Source organism: Crocuta crocuta, unplaced genomic scaffold, assembly GCF_008692635.1.
Source record: "Crocuta crocuta isolate KB4526 unplaced genomic scaffold, BGI_CrCroc_1.0 scaffold415, whole genome shotgun sequence".
Classification (NCBI taxonomy): Eukaryota; Metazoa; Chordata; class Mammalia; order Carnivora; family Hyaenidae; genus Crocuta; species Crocuta crocuta.
The window spans coordinates 527,931-550,570 of NW_027531525.1; the positions used below are offsets into that span (position 1 = coordinate 527,931).

Below are 22,640 nucleotides of genomic sequence, written 5' to 3' on the forward strand. Positions count from 1 at the left end.
CCAGGAGAGGGAGCAGAGATCCAGAGTGATGCCTGGGACTCATCAACTGCTGCCTTCCCCAGAAAGAACCTTTGGCCTCTGGAAACCTAGATTAAACAGCTTTCTCTGACAGCTCTTCCTCCACAACCCTTGATTCCATCACCATTGGAAACTTGAGAACCATCTAATCATCCCTACCCCCAGGTGAGGGGCCGAAGGGTAGTTACTGGGAACCTTACAGCTGCTCCCAAGTCCATTTCCCCTCATACTTTACCACAAATGTGACCATATTTCAATTTTTACTGTGGAAAGTAAATCAGATATACCTAGTCCTCTGTCCTAGATATCAGATGCTGCAGGGAGTGGAAAGAGAAGAGATTAAAGGAAGTGGAGAGCTAGGATGGGAATGAGAGGCAAGGTCTTGTGTAGGAAACAGAAAGCTAAAATTCTAGGGTCAGTTTCTCTTTCTGAAGTGATGGGGGAGTATATTGGAAGTAAATCCTATTGTCAGAGAAAGCATGGTGTGGTAGAAGAGTGTAAAATTTGGATTCAAAATGTAGCAGCTGCACTTACTGTTTGACCTTAAGTCACTTATTTTCTCTGACCTTATATTCTTTCATCTGTAAAACTAAGAGGTCGCTAAGGTCCCTCTTAAGCACTAGGACCATGAAGAGGTTCCAAGAAGTGGCCTCTGTAGAGTCGTTGGTCCGCCCCAAAGCTATTCAACTTTTTTTTTTCCTAACAGCTATTCAACTTTTTTTTCCCTAACAGCTTGTCGCTATTGTAACCCATCAACTAACCTCAGCAACTGGGAGTGTTACTACTATTACGCCCATTCTATTTTTTAAAAGATTAAAAAAAATTTTTTTTAATGTTTATTTTGACCGGGGGGGGGGGGGGGAGGNTCCTCCCCGTGCGCCCCCCCCCCATGTTTGTTTATTTTGAGGCAGAGTGCAAGCCAGGGAGGGGCAGAGAGAGAGAGAGAGGGAGACAGAGAATCCCAAGCAGGCTCCATGCCATCAGTGCAGAGCACTAGCAACGCTCTAGCCCACGAACAGATCATGACCTGAGCAGAAATCAAGAGTTGGACGCCTAACGGACTGAGCGATCCAGGCGTCCCTAGTTTTTTATTTGTAAGTAATCTCTACACCCAAAGTGGGGCTCGAACTCACAAACCCAAGATCAAGAGTCTCACGCTCCACTGACTGAGCCAGCCAGGCACCTCTATTATTATCTTATATATGAGAAAATCGAAGTTTAGAAGAAATTAAATAATCTATCTAAAATGACATTGTGAATGGCAAATCCAGAATTTAACCCTTGGTTCCTATTTTCTACCTGCTAGTAAAGACGATATAAAAGAAAAGCGAAGGTTAAAAGGAAATGACTAGCTACCCTTTCCCCTCCGTTTTTCTCCCCCTCTCATTTCTCAAGAGTTTTCACTCCCCTCTCTTCAGCACTGCAGAGTATGCTCTTGCCTCTACAGGCTGAACCCGTTCCGGTTTCGGGGCCGCGAGCGTGTGTAACAGCTTAGGTCTTCCGGGCCCCGGAACCACCCCCACGGCCGCTCGCGCGGAGAGGGGCGGGCCGCCGTGTAGTTCCTGGGGGCGGTCCCCGGCCAGAGTGGCAGCCGTGCAGGCCAATCGGCACGGGCGTTATGGCACCGGAAGCCTATGGGAAATCCGGCGGAGGAGAATCGAGGGTAATTTAAGGATGCAGGCCGGGGTTTAAAGGAGCATGGGGCTGTGTCAGAGGTGGCGGCGGCTCTGGCTTTCGGGCCTACAAACCTGCGGGCTGCACACGGTGCGTGAGGTACCCACCCAAACGTTACGAACCGCGTCGGGCCCGATCAGGCCCGAGGGGTAGGTTCCCAGCCTAGCCTGACGCACCCACCTTCCCCTGCCTTGAGTCCCTGGACCCGGCCACCCTAAGCTGTCAGTGACAGCCATCTTTTGCCCTGAGACAACAGCCAGGAGACGGTGGGGCTCCCAGTCTAGGGCCCCGTATCGCCCAGGCCTCTTAAGGGCTAGGCTTTAGGACCAAGTATCCACACCACCTACCAGCTTCAATGCCAGGAAGGGACGATGGAACCCGTTTACCTCCTAACATCTCTCTCTCCAGGCAGCTGTGCCAGCCCCTCCACAGTGGTTGGCGGAGCGTCTAGGCCTTTTTGAGGAGCTATGGACGGCTCAAGTAAAGAGGTTAGCAAGCCTGACACAGAAGGAGCACCGAACTATTAAGGTGTCACTTCCTGGAGGCCAGACAGTGGACGCTGTGGCATGGAGCACAACCCCTTACCACCTAGCCCAGCAGATCAGGTACCAGGCCCGTTTTACACCCAGACTAGCCTTCTCCCTCAAGTATTTCGCTGGACTTGAGCAGAGAATGAAAATTATGTCTGTTCGCTATTCCGTCTCTATCAAGATCGCCTTTTCCTGAGGATTCATTTTTATCCGGATTAGTTTCAGAGCCTCTACCTTTTGTGTATTAGCCATTCATATCCAAAACATGATAGGTTTTATTGTTCTGGTGACACTTTTTCCTGTTTCCAAGTTGAGAGTTGAGAGTTGAGAGATTAGTCCTACTCTTTCCCTGTGGATTGTAACCATGTCTTTTTCTTTGTCCTCGCTTGCTTCACTCCCAACCCCCAAGTTCCACACTGGCAGATACTGCAGTGGCTGCTCAGGTGAATGGAGAACTTTATGATTTGGAGCGGCCTTTGGAGACAGATTCTGACCTCAGATTTCTGACATTCAGTTCTGCAGAGGGCAAAGCAGTAAGTTTCTTCCTTTTCAGGCATACACGGACGACTGAACTACGGGATATTTAAGAGGGCATATTTCTAGTATCTCTTTTGCCTCAGTTTCTCCCTTTGCAATTGGGAGGGAGACCTACCACAGATGGCTTGTATTGACTAACCCTGGATAAGCTAAAAATTTATGATGGGAGTTAGAGACCTACATGGTAAGTCATCTGTAGCATATATGTTTTAATTCTAACTTGGCTTCCACAACTGAGCACACAGCTGGCCTCCTCCCCACTTCATCTTCTGCATGTCAGCTTTCGTAATACAGACCTCATCTATTAGGATCCAGAAAAATGGAGTTTTGTCATCTTCATCTGCAGTGGTGACCAGAGGGGCACCTGGGTGGCTCCGTGGGTGGAACGTCTAACTCTTGGTTTCAGTTCATGTCACGATCTCCCGGTTTGTGAGATTAACCCTTGTGTCCGGCTCTGTGCTGACAGTGTGGAGCCTGCTTGGGATTCTCTGTCTCTGTCTCTCTCTGCTCTTTCCCACTAGCACATGCACACACACTCTCTCTCAAAATAAATTAACTAAAAAATAAAGGAGGTGGTTATGAACTCCTTTTTTTTCCCTTAAGTTTTTATTTATTTATGAGAGAGAGAGACAGCATGAGTGGGGGAGGGGCAGAGAGAGAGGGACACAAAGAATCTGAAGCAGGATCCAGGCTCTGAGCTATCAGCACAGAGCCCACGTGGGGCTCGAGCTCACCAACCATGAGATCATAACCTGAGCTAAAGTCTGACACTTTACTGACTGAGTCCCCCAGGCTCCCCTGAACTCCTCTCCTGTCTTGTGAACCCAGGTGTTCTGGCACTCCAGCACCCACGTCCTGGGCGCAGCGGCTGAGCAGCTCCTCGGCGCTGTCCTCTGCCGAGGTCCCAGTACAGAATATGGCTTCTACCACGATTTCTTCCTGGGAAAGGAGCGGTGAGTCGTGCAAGGAATATTTTTAGATATTTCACCACATTTTATTTCGTTTGTCAGCTTTTTAGAGTTTAATTGACAAAGTCATGTATAACGTGAGGGGCGCCTGGCTGGCTCCATCAAAAGACCATGCAACTCTTCATCTCAGGGTCGTGAGTTCCAGCCCCATATTGGATGTAGAGAATTACTTAAGTCAACAAACTTTTCTTTAAATGTTTATTTTTGAGAGAGAAAGAGAAAGCATGAGCAGAGGAGGGGCAGAGAGAGAGACACAGAATCCAAAACAGGCTCCAGGCTCTGACATGTCAGCACAGAGCCTGATGCAGAGCTTGAACCCACAAATGTGACATGACCTGAGCCAAAGTCAGATGCATAACCTACTGAGCCACCCAGGTGCCCCTTAAATAAACTTTGTTTTTAATGTTTTATTTATTTCTGAGTGAGAGAGAGGCAGCATGAGCAGGGGAGGGTCAGAGAGAGAGGGAGATACAGAATCCGAAGCAGACTCCAGGCTCTGAGCTGTGAGTACAGAGCCTGACATGGGGCTCGAACCCATGAACCATGAGATCATGACCTGAGCCGAAGTTGGACACTCAACCGACTGAGCCACCCAGACACCCCAGAAACTTTCAAAAATAAAAAAATAAAGTGAACAAACTGATAATTTGGTGTTTGAATATTTTGTGAAAGGATTTCCACTGTTGAGTTAATTAACACATTCGTCATCTCACTTGTGTTATTGCTTATGGTTTTCTCTTAGGAAATCTTACTCCTAGTGTATAGAATTACCCACTCTAGTCACTGTGCCATACACTGTCTCCTCAAACCTAACTCATTTTATACTGCATCTTATACCCCGTTTCACCAGGGTGCTTTCTGCACCGTCTTCTGGGGTGTTGGGCTTGTTCTCCAAGCCTCAGCTGTGACCCTGGTGCCCCTTCTCCCCTAGTCCATGCTTTTTGTTTTGTCTGATTCTGATTGAAATCTCTCTAGTCTTTATGAATCCTTAACTTTTACTACATCCTTCATTACTGTTGCCTTAATTTTGTCTGTCCATATTGTCTGCACCCAACTTCTAATTTCATATATAGAGTTCTTGCTCCTGCTGTAAATTTAGATTTCCTATTTATGTTTTCTGTCAGTTTGTCTGTGTCCACCAATAATTCTAGATGTCTCTGGAGGGCAGGATCTCACCCCCTAGCTGACAGCTGTGGCACCCAGGTGCTGCTTCTTAAAGGATGAGAGCCAACCATTTCCCACCTTTTCAGGACAGTCCGGAGCTCAGAGCTGCCTGCTTTGGAGAGGATTTGCCAGGAACTTGCAGCTGCTGCTCAGCCCTTCCGGAGGCTAGAGGCTTCCCAGGATCAGCTTCGCCAGCTCTTCAAGGTGGGGAGGGGTGCACACATTTAGGGGGAAGGCCCATAAGCATGAGGGAAGGGGTGATTCCCTCCCAGGACATCTTTCTTTTCTTTCTTTCTTTTTTTTTTTTTTAATTTCTTTTAACATTTGTTTATTTTTGAGAGAGAGCATACAAGCAGAGAGAGGGGCAGGGCAGAGAGAGAGGGAGACACAGCGTCCAAAGCAGGCTCCAGGCTCGGAGCTGTCAGCACAGAGCCCGATGCGGGGCTCGAACTCGCGAACCAGGAGATCATGACCTGAGCCGAAGTCGGACGCTCAACCGACGGAGCTGCCCCGGCGCCCCTGTCCCAGGACATCTTTATGGGAATAAAGCCTTATCCTCACTCTTCTCGCCTTCCAGGATAACCCCTTTAAGCTTCGCCTGATTGAGGAGAAAGTGACAGGTCCAACAGCGACAGTATATGGGTGAGAGCTGTCAGAATGGAGGGAGCCGGGAGGTGGGGATGCACCAAAGAAGACCAGAAATGGGATGAGGGAAGGAAGGTAGAAGGTAATTTGTTGTTGCAGAAAAAGAACAGGAACGAGAAGATAACTTCATGGCTCTTGCTCTCTCTGCAGAACCGTTCTCACATTGTTTTCAGTCTCGTAGAGTCCAGGAGAGAACTCCCAGAAGCTAAAGAATTTGGACGCCGCTAAGTGCTCCCTTGTCTCTCCCAGGTGTGGGATGCTGGTGGACCTTTGCCGGGGCCCCCACCTTCGGCACACTGGACAGATTGGAGGACTGAAGCTGCTGACGGTCAGTCATGAGCCAGGGTCAGGTTAAGACTCCTGTTTTCACTGGGACGAGCCGGGGAGTAGGAAGATGGTGGGAGATGGTCTCTCTCAGCCCCTTCTCTCCTCTGATAGCTAAGGGAGGAAGCCAGTGGGAGAAAGACGTTTTAGTTCCTGCCTCCCATGAATGCCTAGTGTGATGACAGCCACTGGGCACCTGCCAGGGCTCAGAAACCAATTCACAATCCGAAGTCGGGCCTCGGTGCTAGGGAGATGGAGAGGGAGCATGTGAAAAGGGGTCACACGGGAGACTGCATGGAGAGGGTGTGTAGACCACCACCGGACAGGGGCAGGGAGACTACTCTAAGTCAAGGCCATGCCGTTTATGCAAATCGTGTTCCTGGGCCAGGTGAGTTATTTATTAGGCGGGATGGGAGCAGTGAGCGAGGGGAGAGGCGGGTCTGTGCAGCCAGAAGCCCTGGACTGGAAACCCCCCATCTGTGCTTAGTCCTAGCTCTGCCACTGGGGAAGTTCGTGGCCTTGGGGAAACCTCCTGACCCACCTTCCCCGTCTGTAAAATAAGACTGTTGTTAATTCCTCTCCTGCCAATAAATCCATATCACAAAATCCGCTAACACAGGAGACGGTGTTTGAGGAAAAGTTAAAAGTGCAGCGTGGGCTGTTTCTTGTTAAATTGTTTGAGGAAAGAACAAGTAGAGGCATTTCAATTTCATGTGGCCAGAAATAGGGTGTCATGTGGGAGAGTGACAAGAGGGTGGGTAGAGAACAACAACAACAGCTGACATTTGACCAGAGCCTAAGTTTCCTCCTGTCAGTAGTCATTGATTAGATGTGCAAGCAGGGGGCTCTGAGTCCAGGGACGAGGTGCTGGGGGGAGAATGGGGAGGAAAAGAGGTGGCAAGATGCGGTTCAGCTGTGGCAGGACACGAGTGGGAATTACGAGTGCGACGTCTGTAAGGCTGTGAACGCAGCAGGGTTCCGAGGGGCCAGTGGAATCGGGCTGGTAGAGGCCGTGGAAAACGGAGGGAGCACTGAGACAGGACGCTTGTGGGGTGTGTGCTCCGTGTCGGGTGAGCACCGGCGAAGGAGAGCTTGGCTGCCTGCGGTCCCCCGCCCGTCCTTTGACTGCCTCTGTTTTCCCATAGAACTCGTCGTCCCTGTGGAGGTCTTCGGGCGCCCCAGAGCCAGTGCAGCGAGTGTCAGGCATCTCCTTCCCCACGATGGAGGAGCTGAGGGCCTGGGAAGAGTGGAGGGAGGAGGCGGAGTTACGGGACCACCGGCGCATTGGGAAGGTACAGAGCCCGGAGAAGGAAGGGGTGCTCAAGGAACCTGACTCTGGACCTGGGAGCAGGTCCAAATCCAGCAGACTGAGCAGCTCCATCTGTGATTTCTTCTGGGTCCCAAAGTCCTTGCTTCTCCCTCCAAGTGACATTGCCGTTCCTGACCCAGGCACAGGAGCTTTTCTTCTTCCACGAGCTGAGCCCCGGGAGCTGCTTCTTCCTGCCTCGAGGGACAAGGGTGTATAATGCGCTGGTGGCCTTCATCAGGGTAAGGGGGACTCAAGTCCAAAGGAAGGAAGACCAGGGAGGAGATCGGGGCCCAGAAGAAGCCAGGTGTTAAAAGAGCGGGGTTAGAGGCATGAGTATTATAAGGTGCTGCTAACCTTTAACAAGGTCCTGGGAATGTGTGGTCCACAGAGGAGTCTACAGGTCCACAGGGAGCATGGTACTTAACAGGTTGTGGCTGAGCTCTGTGTGACCTCCGGTCCCCGGAGAGTCACACGCCTGCCACCAGCGTCCTCTCCCCCAGTCACCCTGACCTTCCACGTCTGCACCCTCCTCTCCAGGCTGAGTACACCCGCCGGGGCTTCTCAGAAGTGAAAACCCCCACACTGTTCTCTACGAAACTCTGGGAGCTGTCAGGGCACTGGGAGCATTATCAGGAGGACATGTTTGCCCTGCGGCCCCTGGACTCGGACAGGCTCACCCCCTCCCCGAGTGACCACGCCACCAGCCCTGCAGACATGCTCGCCCTGAAGCCCATGAACTGCCCTGCGCACTGGTGAGCTGGGGCCGCGAGGCCTGGGTCCTGCCGGGGCTGGGGGTGGGCAGCCAGCTTGCCGAACACGAAGCACTAGCACCTTGCCAGAGCGCCTGGACGCCTGATTCGGGTCTTGAATCTGCCCCCGGCTAACCTTGGGAATTTGGTGGTGCCTCTCTAAGCCTTGGTCTCCGTGTGTGACATCGGGGATTTGGGGCTGCTGTCCAAAGTTCCTCTTTCACCTCCGTGCCCATCACAGACCAGGGGCACGGTAACTGAGGCCTGCTACCGCTTTTCCGAGAAATGCACTCTGAGCCGGGAAGGGCTCCGGCGGTGCCCAGTGGGATGGGCAGGACTTGGTGGGCAGGCAGGCCAGGGCTGAGGAGATAGGGTGCTGACGGCGCAGAGGAAGTCAGCACTCAGGTCAGGCGGAGGAGCAGGCCGCGGGACTCTTTGCCCTGAGGCCCTGACCCTCCCTCATCCCAACCTCAGCCTGATGTTCGCTCACCGGCCCAGATCCTGGCGAGAGCTGCCCCTGCGACTGGCGGACTTCGGGGCCCTGCACCGGGCCGAGGCCTCTGGCAGCCTCGGGGGGCTGACCCGGCTGCGTTGCTTCCGGCAGGACGACGCGCACATCTTCTGTGCCCCAGATCAGGTGGCCCTTCCCTGGCGCCCGGCAGAGCACTCCTGGGCCACCTCCCATCCTCTGTGTGAACTGCCAGCGTCCCTGGCCCCAGGCCCCCTCCTCACACACAACAGCCCGGCTGTGGGCCAGCCCAGCTTGCCCCGGTTGTTTTGCCTGGTGTTTCCCCCACAGCGCACAGCGCTCCACAACCCTGGGTAGCGCACAACTCACCACCCTGGTTTTCGGTCCCCAGCTTGAAACAGAGATACGAGGCTGTCTTGATTTCCTTCACTCTGTCTACACCGTCCTTGGCTTCTCCTTCCGCCTAGCACTGTCCACCCGGCCATCTGGCTTCCTGGGAGAGCCTTGCCTTTGGGACCAGGCTGAGCAGGTGAAGAAGCAGATAAACCACAGTCTTGGTGGAAGAGGAGGGGGATGGGAATCGGGTCCTCAACAGAAGCATCTCCTGGGCAGGTAATGTGTTGGCGACTGGAGTGATCTATCACTTCTGAATCTAAAGTGATGTATTCCTTTCTCATCTCATTCCCTCTGAAGGTCCTTCAGCGGGCTCTGGAAGAGTTCGGAGAACCCTGGGACCTCAACCCTGGAGATGGTGCCTTCTATGGGCCAAAGGTGAGTTGGGGACCCTGCCAAGACTTTTATTTATTCGTTTCTTTATTTTGTTTTATTAGGTATTTAATAGACACAAAGGAATGTTTTTTAACTCGTACAGGATATAAAGAAGAGCAGTACGTCTCTGGCCCCGTGGAACTTAGGACCCTGTGAGGGGTGTGGGAGGCGCGTAGGCCTTCCAGGGCTGCTGCCTCATTCTCCTCGGCACCAAGGGGGCGTGTCGTTCAGCAGGGTCAGGAAAGGCTTCTTGCAGGGTTCTCTTTCTTTCTTTCTTTCTTTTTTGAGAAAGAGAGAGGGTGCAAATGAGCAAGGGACAAAGAGAGAGAAGCAGGGCTCACCCGGGGCTCATGTTTTCCCTGAAGAAGGGCTCTTGCTCCCATGACTCCGGGCTCAAACTCATGAACTGCGAGATCATGACCTGAGCCGAAGTCCGATGCTTGACACCTGAGCTGCCCAGGCGCCCCTACAGGATTCTGTTTGTCACCTGAAAGGTCACTATTGGCCATGGAATGAGGGATTCCAGGCGGGAACAGTTCAGCCAGAGGGCGGAGGCAGGGTAAAAACTCTGAGGGCAAGCTGGAAGAAGTGAAAGATGTCCGGGGAAAAAAGGGCTGGAAGTGTCTGTTGGGTTCCGTGAAAAGGCTGTTTGACATTGAGGGACCATTTTGGGTAGAGCGGAGGTTGGGGTGGGGGACAGAGGTAAATAAATAAACATAACTCTTTTGAGAATTTTCGGCTCTTAAAAAAGCAAAGGAGAGCAAGAGGGGCCTGGGTAGTCCAAAGAAATTCTGATGAAGGGAGAAATTCAAGACTGTTGAAGTGCTCTGATGAGAGAGCATGTTTGAGTCCGGGAGAAGTTGAAGTTGTAGAAGGGGTTTCAGTAGAGGGAAGTTCTGGGGGAGGCTCGGGGGCTGGGGTTGAGGGCCCACAGGACCGCCTCTGCCATTGTTCCGGAGGTGGGAGAAAGGCCGGAAGCACCTGCAAGGAAGTCTGTAGGTGAGGTGACAGGAAGTTAGGACTCTTTTCATCTCCTGATACCGTTATCCGATTTCCCCCGCAAAATGTGAGCTGGGACCATTAGCTGAGCTGGGAGCAAGGGAGGGGGCCAGTTAGTGCGGGTGTGAGGGCAGCGAAGATGGGAGGGGACAGAAGAGAGCTTGGAAAGCCTCGAGGGGAACAGGACACCAAATGGACGCGGGCCAATCGGCCCAGCGGCCAGGGCCCACCTGAGGTTCAGAGCAGGGTTTGCACAGTGGCATCAGGCCCCCGTGTGCGCTGGGTGTGAGATGTGCTGGGCAGGGGTGGGACGGAGTGCCGCCAGGCTGAGGTCGTGCCCTGGGGATGCGACAGGAGAACAGTGACAGATGGGAACCTGGGAGAGAGCTGCCAGCCGTGTGGGGAAAGAAAGGGGGGTGGGACCTGTGAGTGGGAACGAAAAAGAACGTGGAAATTACAGAGCCATTCGTAGGAATAATTGTCGGAGTCAGAAAACCGAAAGACAGTAATCAGAGCAGGGTGTGTGGTGGGCTGTTCCAGAGAGGTCACCTTGCTGGGTGACAAGACGCAGGCTGGATCCGGAGGGTGCGGGCGGTTGAAAAGCCTGGAGATGGCGAGTTCAAGGAATTCAGAGGCAGGCGTGGGTGCGGCGTTCGTGTCGGTGTTGATGTCCCCGAAGGTCATAATTCCATTATGGAGTGGAAAAAGCCAGTGCCCGGCACCCAGTGAGGGAGGGGAGAGTGCGACAGAGCTGGGCGGTGAGCCTCTGACAGCCCGGCACGCAGGTAGTGGGAGGCGGGCGGCGAGGGCAGTAGAGGAGCCCGTGTCCGGTCGCTCTCACGCCCTCCGCCTCTCCCCTCCAGATTGACGTGCACCTCCACGATGCCCTGGGGCGGCCCCATCAGTGCGGGACAATCCAACTGGACTTCCAGCTGCCCCTGAGATTTGACCTCCAGTACAAGGGGTACAGAACCGCATCCATCCCTTCTTTCCCTGGCCACTGCTGGATTAGGTGGAGAGCAACATCTCCTTCTCGCTTTGTCCCTGAAACGAAACCCAGATCCTCTGCACCTTTGCTGGAGCGGGGTCGTTCTTGAAAACCAGCAGTTTCAGTTGCATGTTTTGTGATGCCTCCTCTGTTCCGACTGTCTCCCTTCTTCCCTCCAAGGCCGGCAGGGTCCCCGGAGCGCCCCGTCCTCATTCACCGAGCGGTGCTAGGTTCTGTGGAAAGGATGCTGGGCGTACTGGCGGAAAGCTGCGGGGGAAAATGGTGAGAGCTTGGGTCGCAGGTTGCTGCTCTGGTCCTCAGACCCCGGCACGCACCCCAGACCCCGGGCCCTTAGGCTCACTCTCCCCCTTCCTCCGGACCTGCTCTCCAGAGCGTAGCTATAGTTGGATCCGGAGTCAAGAGTTTGCCTTCCTCTCCCCTCTCTCAACCAGGCCACTGTGGCTGTCGCCATTCCAGGTGGTGGTCATCCCTGTGGGCACTGAGCATGAGGACTACGCCCGGGAGGTGAGGAGAAACCGGGGTGTGTGCACAGGCACTGACGCGGGTCGGCAGCAGGTCCGGGGCTGAGCACAGGGCGGGGAAAGGCCACACCGCGTGGCCGAAGGGGACTGGCCCTTGGAGCCACAAGACCGGGCTCGAGTGGATGCTGGCATATTGGCTGGAAGTTCCAAGTCTGAGAAATGATGCTAGTTCCTTGCCTTCTGTGTGAAAATTAAACAAATTAACAGATGTTAAATGCTGACCACACAGCACGGGGTACAGCAGGGCTTAGATAACTGGTGGCTGCAGGTGTCCTTCCTAAAGTAAGGACAGAGGTGGTGCCAGAGTCAGGTAGCTGATTGGGTAGAGCTGGGGATGGTAGGAGGGGGACAGTCCTGCCAGAAACTGGGGAGGGGCCTCGGTGCAGGGAGGAACGCAGAGGGACTGTCCCCTGGAACCAGAGAGCCCTGAGGCAGAGGACGGAAGACGAGGACGGCGCGGGGAAGATTGGCATCAGGCCGTTCTAGCCCCTGAGCCTGCGCTTCCATCACAAACCTCTGCCCCAGGTCCAGGAGAGGCTGCAGGCTGCAGGGCTGGTGTGCGACCTGGACGCCGACTCGGGACTGACACTCAGCCGGAGAGTCCGCCGTGCTCAGCTCGCCCACTACAATTTTCAGTTCGGTGAGTGACCGGCACACAGGCCTCCGAGCCCTGCGCTCTGCCGCCGGCCTTCTGCACTGTTCTTTCCTATCATATGTGGATTCATCGGGACTCATTGCCTGAGCTAGACAGGAGCTGGGAGCCGGGGCACCTGAGCTGTTTGGGCCCTAGGTTCCTTCCCCCCTGACAACCGGTTCTCACCCTCAGAAGAATTTTCCTTTTCTTCTTCTTTTTTTTTTAAATAAAAAAATTTTTGATATTTATTTATTTTTGAAGGAGAGATAGAGCATGAGCAGGGGAGGGGCAGAGAGAGAGAGACAGAATCTGAAGCAGGCTCCAGGCTCTGAGCTGTCAGCACAGAGCCTGACATGAGGCTCGAACTCACAGTCCACGAGATTGTGACCTGAGCTGAAGTCAGACACTTAACTGATGAGCCACCCAGGTGCCCCGTTTCTTCTTTTTTTCCTACCACTAATTTATTCTTTGAATTTGTGCAAATCATAGAAGATCATATCACAGGCATGAAAAGCACTTTTAAAAAAAAAATGGTTTTTTTAATGTTTATTTCTTTTTGAGAGACAGAGAGGCTGGAGGAGTAGAGTGAGGCAGACACAGGATCCGAAGCAGGCTCTGCATTGACAGCAGAGAGCCCGAAGCGGGGCTTGAACTCACAAACAGTGAGATCATGACCTGAGCCAGTCGGGTGCTCAACCGACTAAGCCACCCAGGTGTCAGAAAAGCACTTTTTTTACCTAGTACAAAATAATATTCTCAGCAGAACAAAAAAAGTACAAAGTCACAGACACTTGAGAAAGCACTTGATGAGATTTGGGTTATTGCAACTTAGGTTAGAAAGTAAGCACCTTCAGGAGTTAGGCTAGGGTTTTGTGTGGACACAGCCAAAGTGTTTGAATTTTACCTGTTGAGCCCATGTTTTCAAGCATTTCCACCTAAGTGTCCCTTAAGACCAAGGTCATGTGAACTACATTCACTGTGGGGAAATTGCCCAAGGTTCAGAGAATTTTGATGCAAAGATAGCATTTCTGTTTAGACTCACATTTTATCCTTACAATTTTTGTATATTTTGCCACTCCTAATTATATACATAGCAACTTTAATATTAATTTATTTTTTAAATTAAAAATTTGTCTTAATTGAAGTTGACACACAATGTCTTCATTTCAGGTGTACAGCATAATGATTCAGCACTTGTATACGTTACTCAGTGCTCATCACCATAAATGCAGCTACCACCTGTCACCAGTGTTATTAGAATATTATTGACTATATTCTCTAGGATGTACTTTCCATACGACTTACTTATCTTACAGTGAGAAGTTTGTACCTCTAGACCCCTTCACCTATGCCTTCCATCCCCTAGCCTGTCCCCTAGCAGCCACTTTTTTTGTTCTCTGTATTTATGAGACTGCTTCTCTCGGGGGTGTGCATGTGTGTGTGTGTGTTCATTTGTTTTGTTTTTTAGATTTCATACATAAGTGAAATCATATGGGGCGCCTGTCTGGCTCATTTGGTAAAGCACGCGACTTTTGAACTTGGGCTCATGAGTTCAAGCCCCATGTTGGGTATAGAGATTACTTTTTGAAAAAGTGAAATCATATGATATTTGCCTTTCTCTGACTGACTTCACTTAGCATAGTACCTTCTGGATCCACCCGTGTTGTCACACACACACACAAATCTCCCTCTTTTTTAAGGCTGAGTAATATTCGTGTGTGTGTGTGTATGTACACCCTGTGCTTTATCCATGTATCTGTCAGTGGGCACACTTGGGTTGCTTCCGTGTCTTGGCTATTGTAAATAATGCTGCAGGAAACATCAGGGGCCATATATTTTTTTAAATTAGTGTTTTCTTTGGGGGGAGGGTAAATACCATGCAGTGGAATCACTAGATCATTATTTTCTATTTTTAATCTTTACTGAGGAACCTCCATACTGTTTTCTACACTGGCTGCACCAGCTTACATTCCCACCAATTGTGTGTGAGCATCCCTTTTTCTCCACATCCTTGCCAACACTGCTTACTGGTGTGAAGAGATATCTCATTGTGGTTTTGATTTGCATTTCCTTGACGCTGAGTGTTGGTAAGCATCTTTTTATGTGCTTGTTGGCCATCTATGTCTTCTTTGGAAAATGCCCCTTTAGGCCTTCTGCACATTTTCAAATATGATGATTTGGGGTTTTTCAGATTTGAGTTGCAGGAGTTCTTTATTTGGGAGAGAGTTGCTTTAAGTTTCTTTATTTTGAGAGAGAAAGCAAGGGAGGGGCAGAGAAAGGGAGAGAAAGAATCCCAAGCAGGCTCTGCACTGCCAGCACAGAACCTGACGTGGGGTTCAAACCCACAAACCATGAGATCATGACCTGACCCGAAATCAAGAGTTGGACGCCCAACCAACTGAGCCACACAGGTACTCCTGTATGTTTTTGATATTAACACCTTACCAGATACATCATTTGCAAATATAGCCTTCAAGTCAGTAGGTTGCAGTTGCCTTTTCATTGTGTTGATAGTTTCCTTTGCTGTGCAAAAGCATTTTAGTTTGATGTGGTCCCAGTAGTTTATTTTTGCTTTTGTTTCCCCTGCCTGAGGAGACATATGCAGAATAAAGTTGCTAAGGCTGATGTCCAAGATATTATTACCTACTATGTTTTCTTCTAAGAGTTTTATGGTTTCAAGAAAACAGTTTTCCTCTGACCCCCATCCTAGCTCTTGGTGTCTGTTAGGTTAATTAACCAAAGGAGCGTCACAGAGAAAGGGACAGGAAGGATTAATCAGGGGTTAATTAGTTAGCTTTGTTTATTCTAGACTTAGTTGGAATGAGCCCTAAGGGATGGTAAGAAAGGCCTTGAGAAGAATCAGGCCGCCTTGCTCCTTTTCTCATTTCCCCACACAGAGCTCTGTCTTGAAGGCAAGGAGCAGAAACTCCTTTGCCTGATTACTTGATTCTCTCCTTTCACATTCCCACCTGCCCATGAGCGCTTAGAGCAAGTCACCCATGACCCCACAGGCTTGCATGTGTTTCTTGTACCCCTACCACACACACACCCCCAATGTCCCCCCACACACAGTTTGTTCCTGGGTCTGGTTCTTGGTCTATTTGTCTTTTTCTGGCTGACCCTGCACTCCGACCCCTGGGCTCCTGACTGGACGCGATAAGGCACGTGGACAATGTGTGTGGTTTCCTTATCCATCAGGATGATCAGGGCCCTGGAAGCAAGACACAGCTAAATATACCCTTTTCCTGAACCTAATCTGGCCTCTGCTCTCGCCCTTCCTACTAAAGATTTAGGCCTCTTGAATTGTTGCATCTCCCGTGTGGATAAACGCGCCCTGACAGCCTCAACCCTCCCCTCTTCCCACAGTGGTTGGCCAGAAAGAGCAGAGTAAGGGAACGGTGAACATCCGGACCCGAGAGAACCGCCAGCTCGGGGAGCGGAACATGACCGAGGCTGTGCAGCGGCTGCTGGAGCTCCAGAGCGCCAGGGTCCCGGATGCCGAACGGGTGTTCTGATCCACTGGGTGCAGATGCAGTGACCTGCGGCGCCGCCAGCCTCCCTTCGTGAGGGAGGGCCTCACCTGGCTGCCAGCAGCTGGAGGCCCCCTGGCCCCTCCGAACGGGTGTGGGAGCATGAGTTTGCCCTCCTGCGAACAGATGTGATCTGGGGGAAGCCAGGCTGTCTGGGTGTGAGGAGAGTGAAACAACAAAGAATAAACTTGAAGCTCCTGGGCATGTGTCTCCATCTCTGATTCCTGAGTAGGGATAAAAGGGAGTTTGACTCTGTCCCCGTCTCTTTCATCCTGGGGTGCCAGGGCAGCAGAAGGGGGATCGGCCCTGGCCTCTCGCTGGTAGGGGAGCTCCTGGGGTCGCTGCCCTGCCCCCTACCCTGGGTTCCTTAGTGCCCGGCTCCCCGGCCACAGTTTAGCAGGTTGTACTGCCCCACAGCAGGCAGCGAGTGGGCAGAGGCCCTGAAGTGGAAAGGAAGGTCTAAGCACCTCTTCCTCCACGAGGCTCAGAATCCACTTCTCTGGGGATCCTAAGAATGCTCTCCTCTCCTCACCCAGTTCTCCTCAGTCCGCAGGCGGCGTCAGGGTGAGTTTGGGAGGAGCAGCTGCCCAGCCAGAGGAGCAGCAGCTGGGACTGAGTCATGGCAGGAAGTAGGAGGGAGGGAGTGATCCCCAGATAGCCGAATAAAAGGAGAAGGAGCCAGCCCCTAGCTTCACAGCAGCGGTGACAGCGACCAGAGAAGCAGGCTCCCGGCAGCCCAGCCCTTCAAGTCCAGATCCACCTGAGACGACCCGCCTCCTGGGTGCCACCGACCAGTCCTTGCCCCAGGATGGGGACCATGTACAGAGCAGCCTTGGTCTTGGCCTGTCTGGCTGTCGCTTCTGTAGCCTCCAAGGGAGGTGAGTTGGGGTTGGAGCCAGCACTCAGAAAGAGGCCCTGGCCAGTGGGGGCCTGGGGCCTGTGTCCAGCAATCCTCTGGATGGCTCACCACCAGAAGAGGCATGGCCCACTTGGCCTTGAATTTCTAAGCAGACCCAAGGTGGGCCAGGGAGGGGAGCAGGTGCACAGGAGGAGGGTTTCCTAGAGACCGCTGCCGGAAGACAAAATTGGAGTCAAATGGACAACTCGGTGGGTAGATTCCCAGAGCGAGGGGTTCTGCCTCAGTAAGGGGTGTATATGGGGCCTGTCCGGCAGGGGAGAGAGAAAGAATGGGGCCCCCAGGCTCCTTGAAACTGATCTGCTGACCCAGAGAGCCTGACCGGTTAGGAGAGGAGTGGAGAGGGTGTCCATCCACACCGGACCAGACACACTCTATCTAGCACACACACATCTGCTGCGTGCTGGACAAAGTGGCACCAAGGGAAACTTAGAGTGCCATAGCTCCGCTCGGTATCTGGAAGGCCCATCTGGTTGTTCCTCCCGGGTGCTAGTCTTCAATGACCTCACATCAGCTATAAGCCATACCTTCCCCTGCAGCTGCGGGGCAAGTTGCCTCAGGAGTCTTGAATCATCCCAGTCCCCAGGTCCTAAATTGAGACCTAAGCTAAGGAGGATCTGGGACCGGCTGAAAGGGAGGCACTTAAACTTCAGTGTGGGCCTCTTGTGAGAAGGCCCACAGATATTCAAAGGGCCTGGAGGAGGTGGACCGATGAGACCCCAACTGGTTCAAAGTTGGGACTTGCTCCTCTAGAAAACTAGAGAAACATCAGAGCTGAGAGGCTGAAAGGAGGAGAGCCCAGAGGCCCTGAGGGAGAGACACTGACAGGAGAGTCAGGCTTCCACCACCCCATTCCTCCCACCCGCAGCCCCATGTCACATCCCCCTCAAGCCTGGACTCAGGAAACCCAAGGCTTTGAGCCTGGTGGAGGTGAGGCTATCAGAACATCATGGCTTTCTCAGAACCCAATCAGTCACACCTGGGTGGGTCTGGGGGCCGGGTGTGGATTGATTAAGGGACAGGGATTAAGGAGCAATGTCTTGGTCATCTTGCCTACACCCTTGATGTCTACTGTCCCCGCATCCTGTGCTTGGGGCCAAGAAAGGGCTCCTCAGAACCATCCCTGACTCGCCCTTCTTCTTTCAGGGCAGCGGGAGCTGGGGCCAGAGCCCGTCACCTATCACATTCACGAAGGTGAGAGCTTGGGTGAGCAGCATGGGTGGGGGTCCAGGAGAAACTGTCAGCTCTGACTATGTCCCCTCTTCCCTCTAGTCGGCTATGCAGCGCCCCCCTCCCCACCCCAGACCGGAGCCCTCTCCATGGATCATCCTGACACCCCTCAGCATGGCTTTCACTTTGAGGGACAGAGTGAAGGTAAGTCCCCCATGTGCCCTTCTCAGTTACCTGTCCCCCCAGGTTGCAGGTCTGGCTTACTTCCTGTTCTTCAGGTGGGGAGGGGTGAGAAAGCCCTGCCTATTCCTTGACCTGGGGTGGTCTACTCACATATACCCCCTTCTGTAGTACAGCCCCCTTCCGCTCAGGAAGCCATCCCTGTCCAAGAGGAAGAGCTGCCCCCTCCCCAACTCCCCATTGAAAAGAAAGGTGAGCGCTTGCCCATTTCCTAACCACCGCCCCCCCACCCAGTGCTGCTGACATCAGTCTAATCCTTGCTTCTCTGGGCCCTCACTCCTGTCTTGTGGCAGATCCCCCTCTCCCTCAGGAAGCCATCCCCCTCCAAGAAGAGCTGCCCCCTCTCCAGGTCCCTGTTGAGCAGAAGGAAAGTAAGTGACTCCCTCTCTTCTTCACCCTCCCGACTGATGCACACGGGCATGGGGGCCTTGCCACATGCTAGCCATATAACCTTTCCCCAAGCCTCAGTTTCCTCATCTGTGAAAATGGGGAAACAAGACCTATTTTATAAAGTTATGAGATCAATGGCATAAAAGGAGCATTTGTTTTCTCTTGTGTCTGTACTGACTTCCTCCTTATGAGTGGCAACCGGCCATGTTCCCCCCTTCTAGTCCATCCCAACATGGCTTCTGTTTACACATCTCCTTCTACCCCAGTAGACCCACCTTTCCTGTATCAGGAGGAAATGACCTTCTCATCTAACCAGAGAGAGGGTGAGTGACAGCTCTGGTCTGTCCATGCCCCTGCTGTAGTGCTTGGGGCTCTGGGCTGGGAGGCAGCACAGGGGAGCAGGCCTGACTTGTGGGGGCTGTAAGGGTGACACCTTTCATGCCCAGTCCTCGTCCCTTTCCATCAGCCATTATGAAGGTAAAAGCCACAAGTTCATGTCTGTCTCTTTCCCCTCTGTATCTTCCCGACCCCTTCTTTTCAATCCCAAGTTCTTTCAGTCCTCTGAGCTCCCCCAGGCTTGCTCTGTTCCTCTACCCATTCTTCCCTCTGTTTTCCCCATTCTAGAAGAGACTTTCACAGAGCACAGCCCCCCCGGGCCTGAGTCTTGGAATCCAGCCCTGCACTGCCAACAGGGCCGATCCCCGGGAGGCTGGGGCCACCGGCTGGATGGCTTCCCCCCCGGGCGGCCCTCTCCAGACAACCTGGACCGGATCTGCTTTCCTAGTCGCCAGCATGTGGTGTACGGCCCTTGGAACCTGCCGCGCTCTGGCTACTCCCACCTAACTCGCCAGGGCGAGACCCTCAATTTACTGGAGACGGGATATTCCCGCTGCTGCCGCTGTCACAGCCACACAAACCGCTTGGACTGCACAAAACTTGTGGTAAGTGTCGGGCTCTTGATGCCGGGGCTGCCTCTGAACCTCCGGACAGTGTGTGCGTGTGTTGTGTGAAGAACCAGAGGCCTAGGCCTAGGCACGGAGGAGCCTCGGGCCCCGCCTGGGGCCCCCTCGCTATGCTGGGAGGGCAGAGAACAGCCTCTGCTTCTTTCTTATCTACCTGCCCAGGGTCCTTTTCTGGAGCCTGGGAGGAAGACAGGAATGTGGACAATGGGCTGCTGGGCTGATCCATCCCTCTTGCTCTAGTGGGAGGACGCAATGATCCGATTCTGTGAGGCCGAGTTCTCGGTCAAGACCCGGCCCCACTGGTGCTGCAAGCGGCAGGGGGAGGCTCGGTTCTCCTGCTTTCAGGAGGAGGCCCCCCGGCCACACTACCAGCTCCGGGCCTGCCCCAGCCGCCAGCCTGCTATTGCCTCGGGCCCCGAGCTGCCTTTCCCCCCTGGGGTTCCCACACCAGACAACATCAAGAACATCTGCCACCTACGACGTTTCCGCTCTGTGCCACGCAACCTCCCAGCCACCGACCCCCTCCAAAGACAGCTGCAGGCACTGATCCAGCTAGAGGGGGCGCTCCAGCGCTGCTGCCGGCAGGGGGACAACCACACCTGTGCGTGGAAGGCTGTAAGTGGGCGTCCCAGCCCCCCCAGGAGCCTGTGCGCCCACCCGCCTGTCTCTGGCCCCTGATCCCGCTGGTCCGTCAGTCCATGTGCCTCCCCGCTGCGAGCGCATCCACCTGTTCGTCTGCTTGCAAGTGTCCGTCCACCCACTGTATTCGGCGTCTGAGTCTGTTCGTCCTAAGCCTCCATCCTGCACTCCGGGTCTCGTCCGCCCGCGGTCCCACGCATGCTCCCGTGGGCCATCCGTCCGCCCGGCTCTGGCCTCGCCTGAGCCCCTCGTCTACCATTCCAGCTCGTCTCGCGTGGCCCCGGCTCCAAGCCCCGTCTGTGCGTGGGTTCTCCCACCTTCCCAACACCGTACATCCACAGCGGCTTCCTTGCCCGCTGGCTCTTTGCCCTTCCCTTTCAGCACCAGTGGCCGGGAGTCCCTCACCTCCTAGTGCGGGCCGGTAAGGGAAGTCGAGAGTCAGAAGAGAAGAGGCCGAGTGTCCAGACTTCTGACTTCCCTCTCTGGCCCACAGTGGGAGGATGCCCTTGATGGATACTGCGACAGCGAACAGTCCATAAAGACCCACCACCACCCGTGTTGCCGCCATCCTCCGAGCCCTGCCCGCGATGAGTGCTTTGCCCGTCAGGCCCCCTTCCCCAACTATGACCGAGACATCTTGACCCTTGACCTCAGCCACCTTACCCCCAACCTCATGGGCTATCTCTGTGGAAACGGAAGAGTTCTGTCCAAGCAGTGAGTCTTGCCCAGTTCTTCCCTAACTCTCTTCCCTTCCCCCAAAACCTCCCTTCTGGGCTATCCTCTGGGGCACTCTTGGTAAGAGCAAAACCGTGGTCTCCAAGCACCATTTTCTTGCCTAGGGATGCATAACGACCCTGACCCTTACCCCTTTCCCACCCACATAGCAAACAGATTCCTGGGCTGATCCGGAACATGACTGCCCGCTGCTGTGAGCTGCCATTTCCAGAACAGGCCTGCTGTGCTGAGGAGGAGGTGAGTGAGGGCCGCAGGGGGTCATAGTCGCCAAAGGAAAACAGGGGAGGGGAGAGAGGGGGCTGGCACTGCAGGCTACCCCTTCTCTTTAGTACTTCACACCTGCCCAGAGAAATAAAGAGGATGTGTGGGGAAGATCTTTTTTCTTGGTTCCAGAAGGCTTCATTCTGACCTGATCGGCTCCCCACCTCTAAGTTCTTATTACGCCTTCTCTGGGCCCCAAGCCTGAGGCATTTCCAGATGTGCGCATATGTCTGCCACAAGGAATCCAGGTGTGCAAGGTGGCCTTGCACCCTATCTGGCCCCAGGAAGGGATCTAGGGAGACAAGCCGAGGGAAAGGGGACTTGGAGCACCTACGTATTGATGCTTGACCTCGGACACCTCCTTCCCTATCACCTCTGCTTTACTCTTCTCCTCCATCAGAAATCAACCTTCATCGAGGACCTGTGTGGTCCCCAACGTAACTCCTGGCGAGACTCTGCTCTCTGCTGTAACCTGAGTTCCGGAGAGAAGCAGACCAACTGCTTCAACACTTACTATCTGCGGAATGTGGCTCTAGTGGCTGGAGACACTGGGGATGCCAAGGGCCAGGGGAAGCAGGGCCAACGCCGGGGAGAAGTCTCGGCCCCGCCCTCGGAGCCCTAGGAAGAGTGAGTCACCCCAGAACCCTGGAGGATCAGATTGGGGGAGCCCCACCCTCCTTGAACGCTCATTACAGTAAACACCTCTTGGATTTGCCATCCTCATTGTCTTTAACGTCGCACACACAAACACACCCTCCTAAGCCTGCCTGGATTCTCCTCAGTGACTCGACCGAGGCCCGCTGCCCTGCCCCCTCTGACTGAGCAGACCATTCCCCAGGCTGTGACAGCACCTTACCTACACAGCCCAGCTTCACTATTTGTCCCCTTGGATTTATTAACATATTTGAAAAACCGTGTCATCTCGCTAGCGAGCTATCATCATTTAAAGGCAAAAAAAGATAATGATTTCATGTCTTTGGTGAGCCCCCAAAGTGCCATAACCCAGCCCTACATTTTAAAATGTTCACTTTTGATCCTTGGGAGTCCATGCCTTGATTCATTCAGTATCCATTTACTGAACGCCTGTGGCTGTGCGCTATGCTGGGGAGGCGGGGGGAGTATACCTCCGGAAAACACACAACCGCTCCCATCAAGTTGCTGGTATTCCGGGAGCCTAGCAGGTGTGAGAAGCGGGCTTGTAGGGGGCTGCGAGATAGCCAGTCGGAGGCAGGAGTAGGGCTGAGGGCAGTCCGGGTGCACTGGGGCAAGCCTCTGCGGGGGTGAGGTCGGAGCCTCCCCAGAAGTATAAGGTGCAAGGGCGCAGGTACGTCTCGGGCAGGACAGCTCAGGCGGAGAAGAGCCAAGGCTGAAAGGGCTCTGAAGCTCTGGTGGTCTCCCTTCCAGATGTGACTGGCTTGATAAGCAGTAGCTCGTCACGAATGTCTCATCCCCAAGGGTTTAAAGTGCGTCCTGGCACCT

The 22,640-nt window shown here is 53.5% G+C and overlaps 2 protein-coding genes across 7 annotated transcripts; both read left to right on the forward strand.

Moving 5' to 3' along the window:
* Window positions 1–1,693: 1,693 nt before the first annotated feature.
* On the forward strand, window positions 1,694–16,050 carry TARS2 (threonyl-tRNA synthetase 2, mitochondrial). 4 transcript variants are annotated; one of them, XM_077772555.1, is made up of 18 exons: window positions 1,694–1,782; window positions 2,101–2,297; window positions 2,632–2,755; window positions 3,588–3,712; window positions 4,978–5,095; window positions 5,469–5,533; window positions 5,786–5,864; window positions 7,006–7,152; window positions 7,310–7,408; window positions 7,707–7,921; window positions 8,393–8,555; window positions 8,779–8,916; window positions 9,081–9,158; window positions 11,018–11,166; window positions 11,323–11,424; window positions 11,595–11,667; window positions 12,210–12,324; window positions 15,685–16,050. In XM_077772555.1, the coding sequence occupies exons 1-18, from the start codon at window positions 1,717–1,719 to the stop codon at window positions 15,831–15,833; spliced, it is 2,202 nt and encodes a 733-aa protein (XP_077628681.1). In that variant the 5' UTR covers window positions 1,694–1,716; the 3' UTR covers window positions 15,834–16,050. The 4 variants fall into 4 exon arrangements, with proteins under 4 accessions (XP_077628681.1, XP_077628683.1, XP_077628680.1 ...); XM_077772557.1 differs by having other exon boundaries at window positions 11,018–11,118; XM_077772554.1 differs by having other exon boundaries at window positions 1,705–1,791.
* Window positions 16,051–16,446: 396 nt separating this feature from the next.
* Window positions 16,447–21,876, forward strand: ECM1 (extracellular matrix protein 1). 3 transcript variants are annotated; one of them, XM_077772543.1, is made up of 11 exons: window positions 16,447–16,726; window positions 17,911–17,958; window positions 18,037–18,138; window positions 18,286–18,366; window positions 18,468–18,545; window positions 18,834–18,887; window positions 19,189–19,505; window positions 19,767–20,141; window positions 20,659–20,879; window positions 21,050–21,137; window positions 21,562–21,876. In XM_077772543.1, the coding sequence occupies exons 1-11, from the start codon at window positions 16,657–16,659 to the stop codon at window positions 21,781–21,783; spliced, it is 1,656 nt and encodes a 551-aa protein (XP_077628669.1). In that variant the 5' UTR covers window positions 16,447–16,656; the 3' UTR covers window positions 21,784–21,876. The 3 variants fall into 3 exon arrangements, with proteins under 3 accessions (XP_077628669.1, XP_077628668.1, XP_077628670.1); XM_077772542.1 differs by having other exon boundaries at window positions 16,448–16,726; window positions 18,831–18,887; XM_077772544.1 differs by lacking the exon at window positions 18,834–18,887 and having other exon boundaries at window positions 16,448–16,726.
* Window positions 21,877–22,640: the final 764 nt, after the last annotated feature.

What these genes read in the sequence shown, in the direction of transcription:
- TARS2 (XM_077772554.1), top strand. Translation starts at nt 1,717, where the DNA reads ATGGGGCTGTGTCAGAGGTGGCGGCGGCTCTGGCTTTCGGGCCTACAA. An exon ending in CACCTAGCCCAGCAGATCAG is followed by an intron (nt 2,298 to 2,631) that starts GTACCAGGCCCG and finishes CCAACCCCCAAG; the next exon opens with TTCCACACTGGCAGATACTG. An exon ending in ATGAACTGCCCTGCGCACTG is followed by an intron (nt 7,922 to 8,392) that starts GTGAGCTGGGGC and finishes TCCCAACCTCAG; the next exon opens with CCTGATGTTCGCTCACCGGC.
- ECM1 (XM_077772542.1), top strand. Translation starts at nt 16,657, where the DNA reads ATGGGGACCATGTACAGAGCAGCCTTGGTCTTGGCCTGTCTGGCTGTC. An exon ending in CCCTGTTGAGCAGAAGGAAA is followed by an intron (nt 18,546 to 18,830) that starts GTAAGTGACTCC and finishes CTTCTACCCCAG; the next exon opens with TAGACCCACCTTTCCTGTAT. An exon ending in CTCATCTAACCAGAGAGAGG is followed by an intron (nt 18,888 to 19,188) that starts GTGAGTGACAGC and finishes TCCCCATTCTAG; the next exon opens with AAGAGACTTTCACAGAGCAC.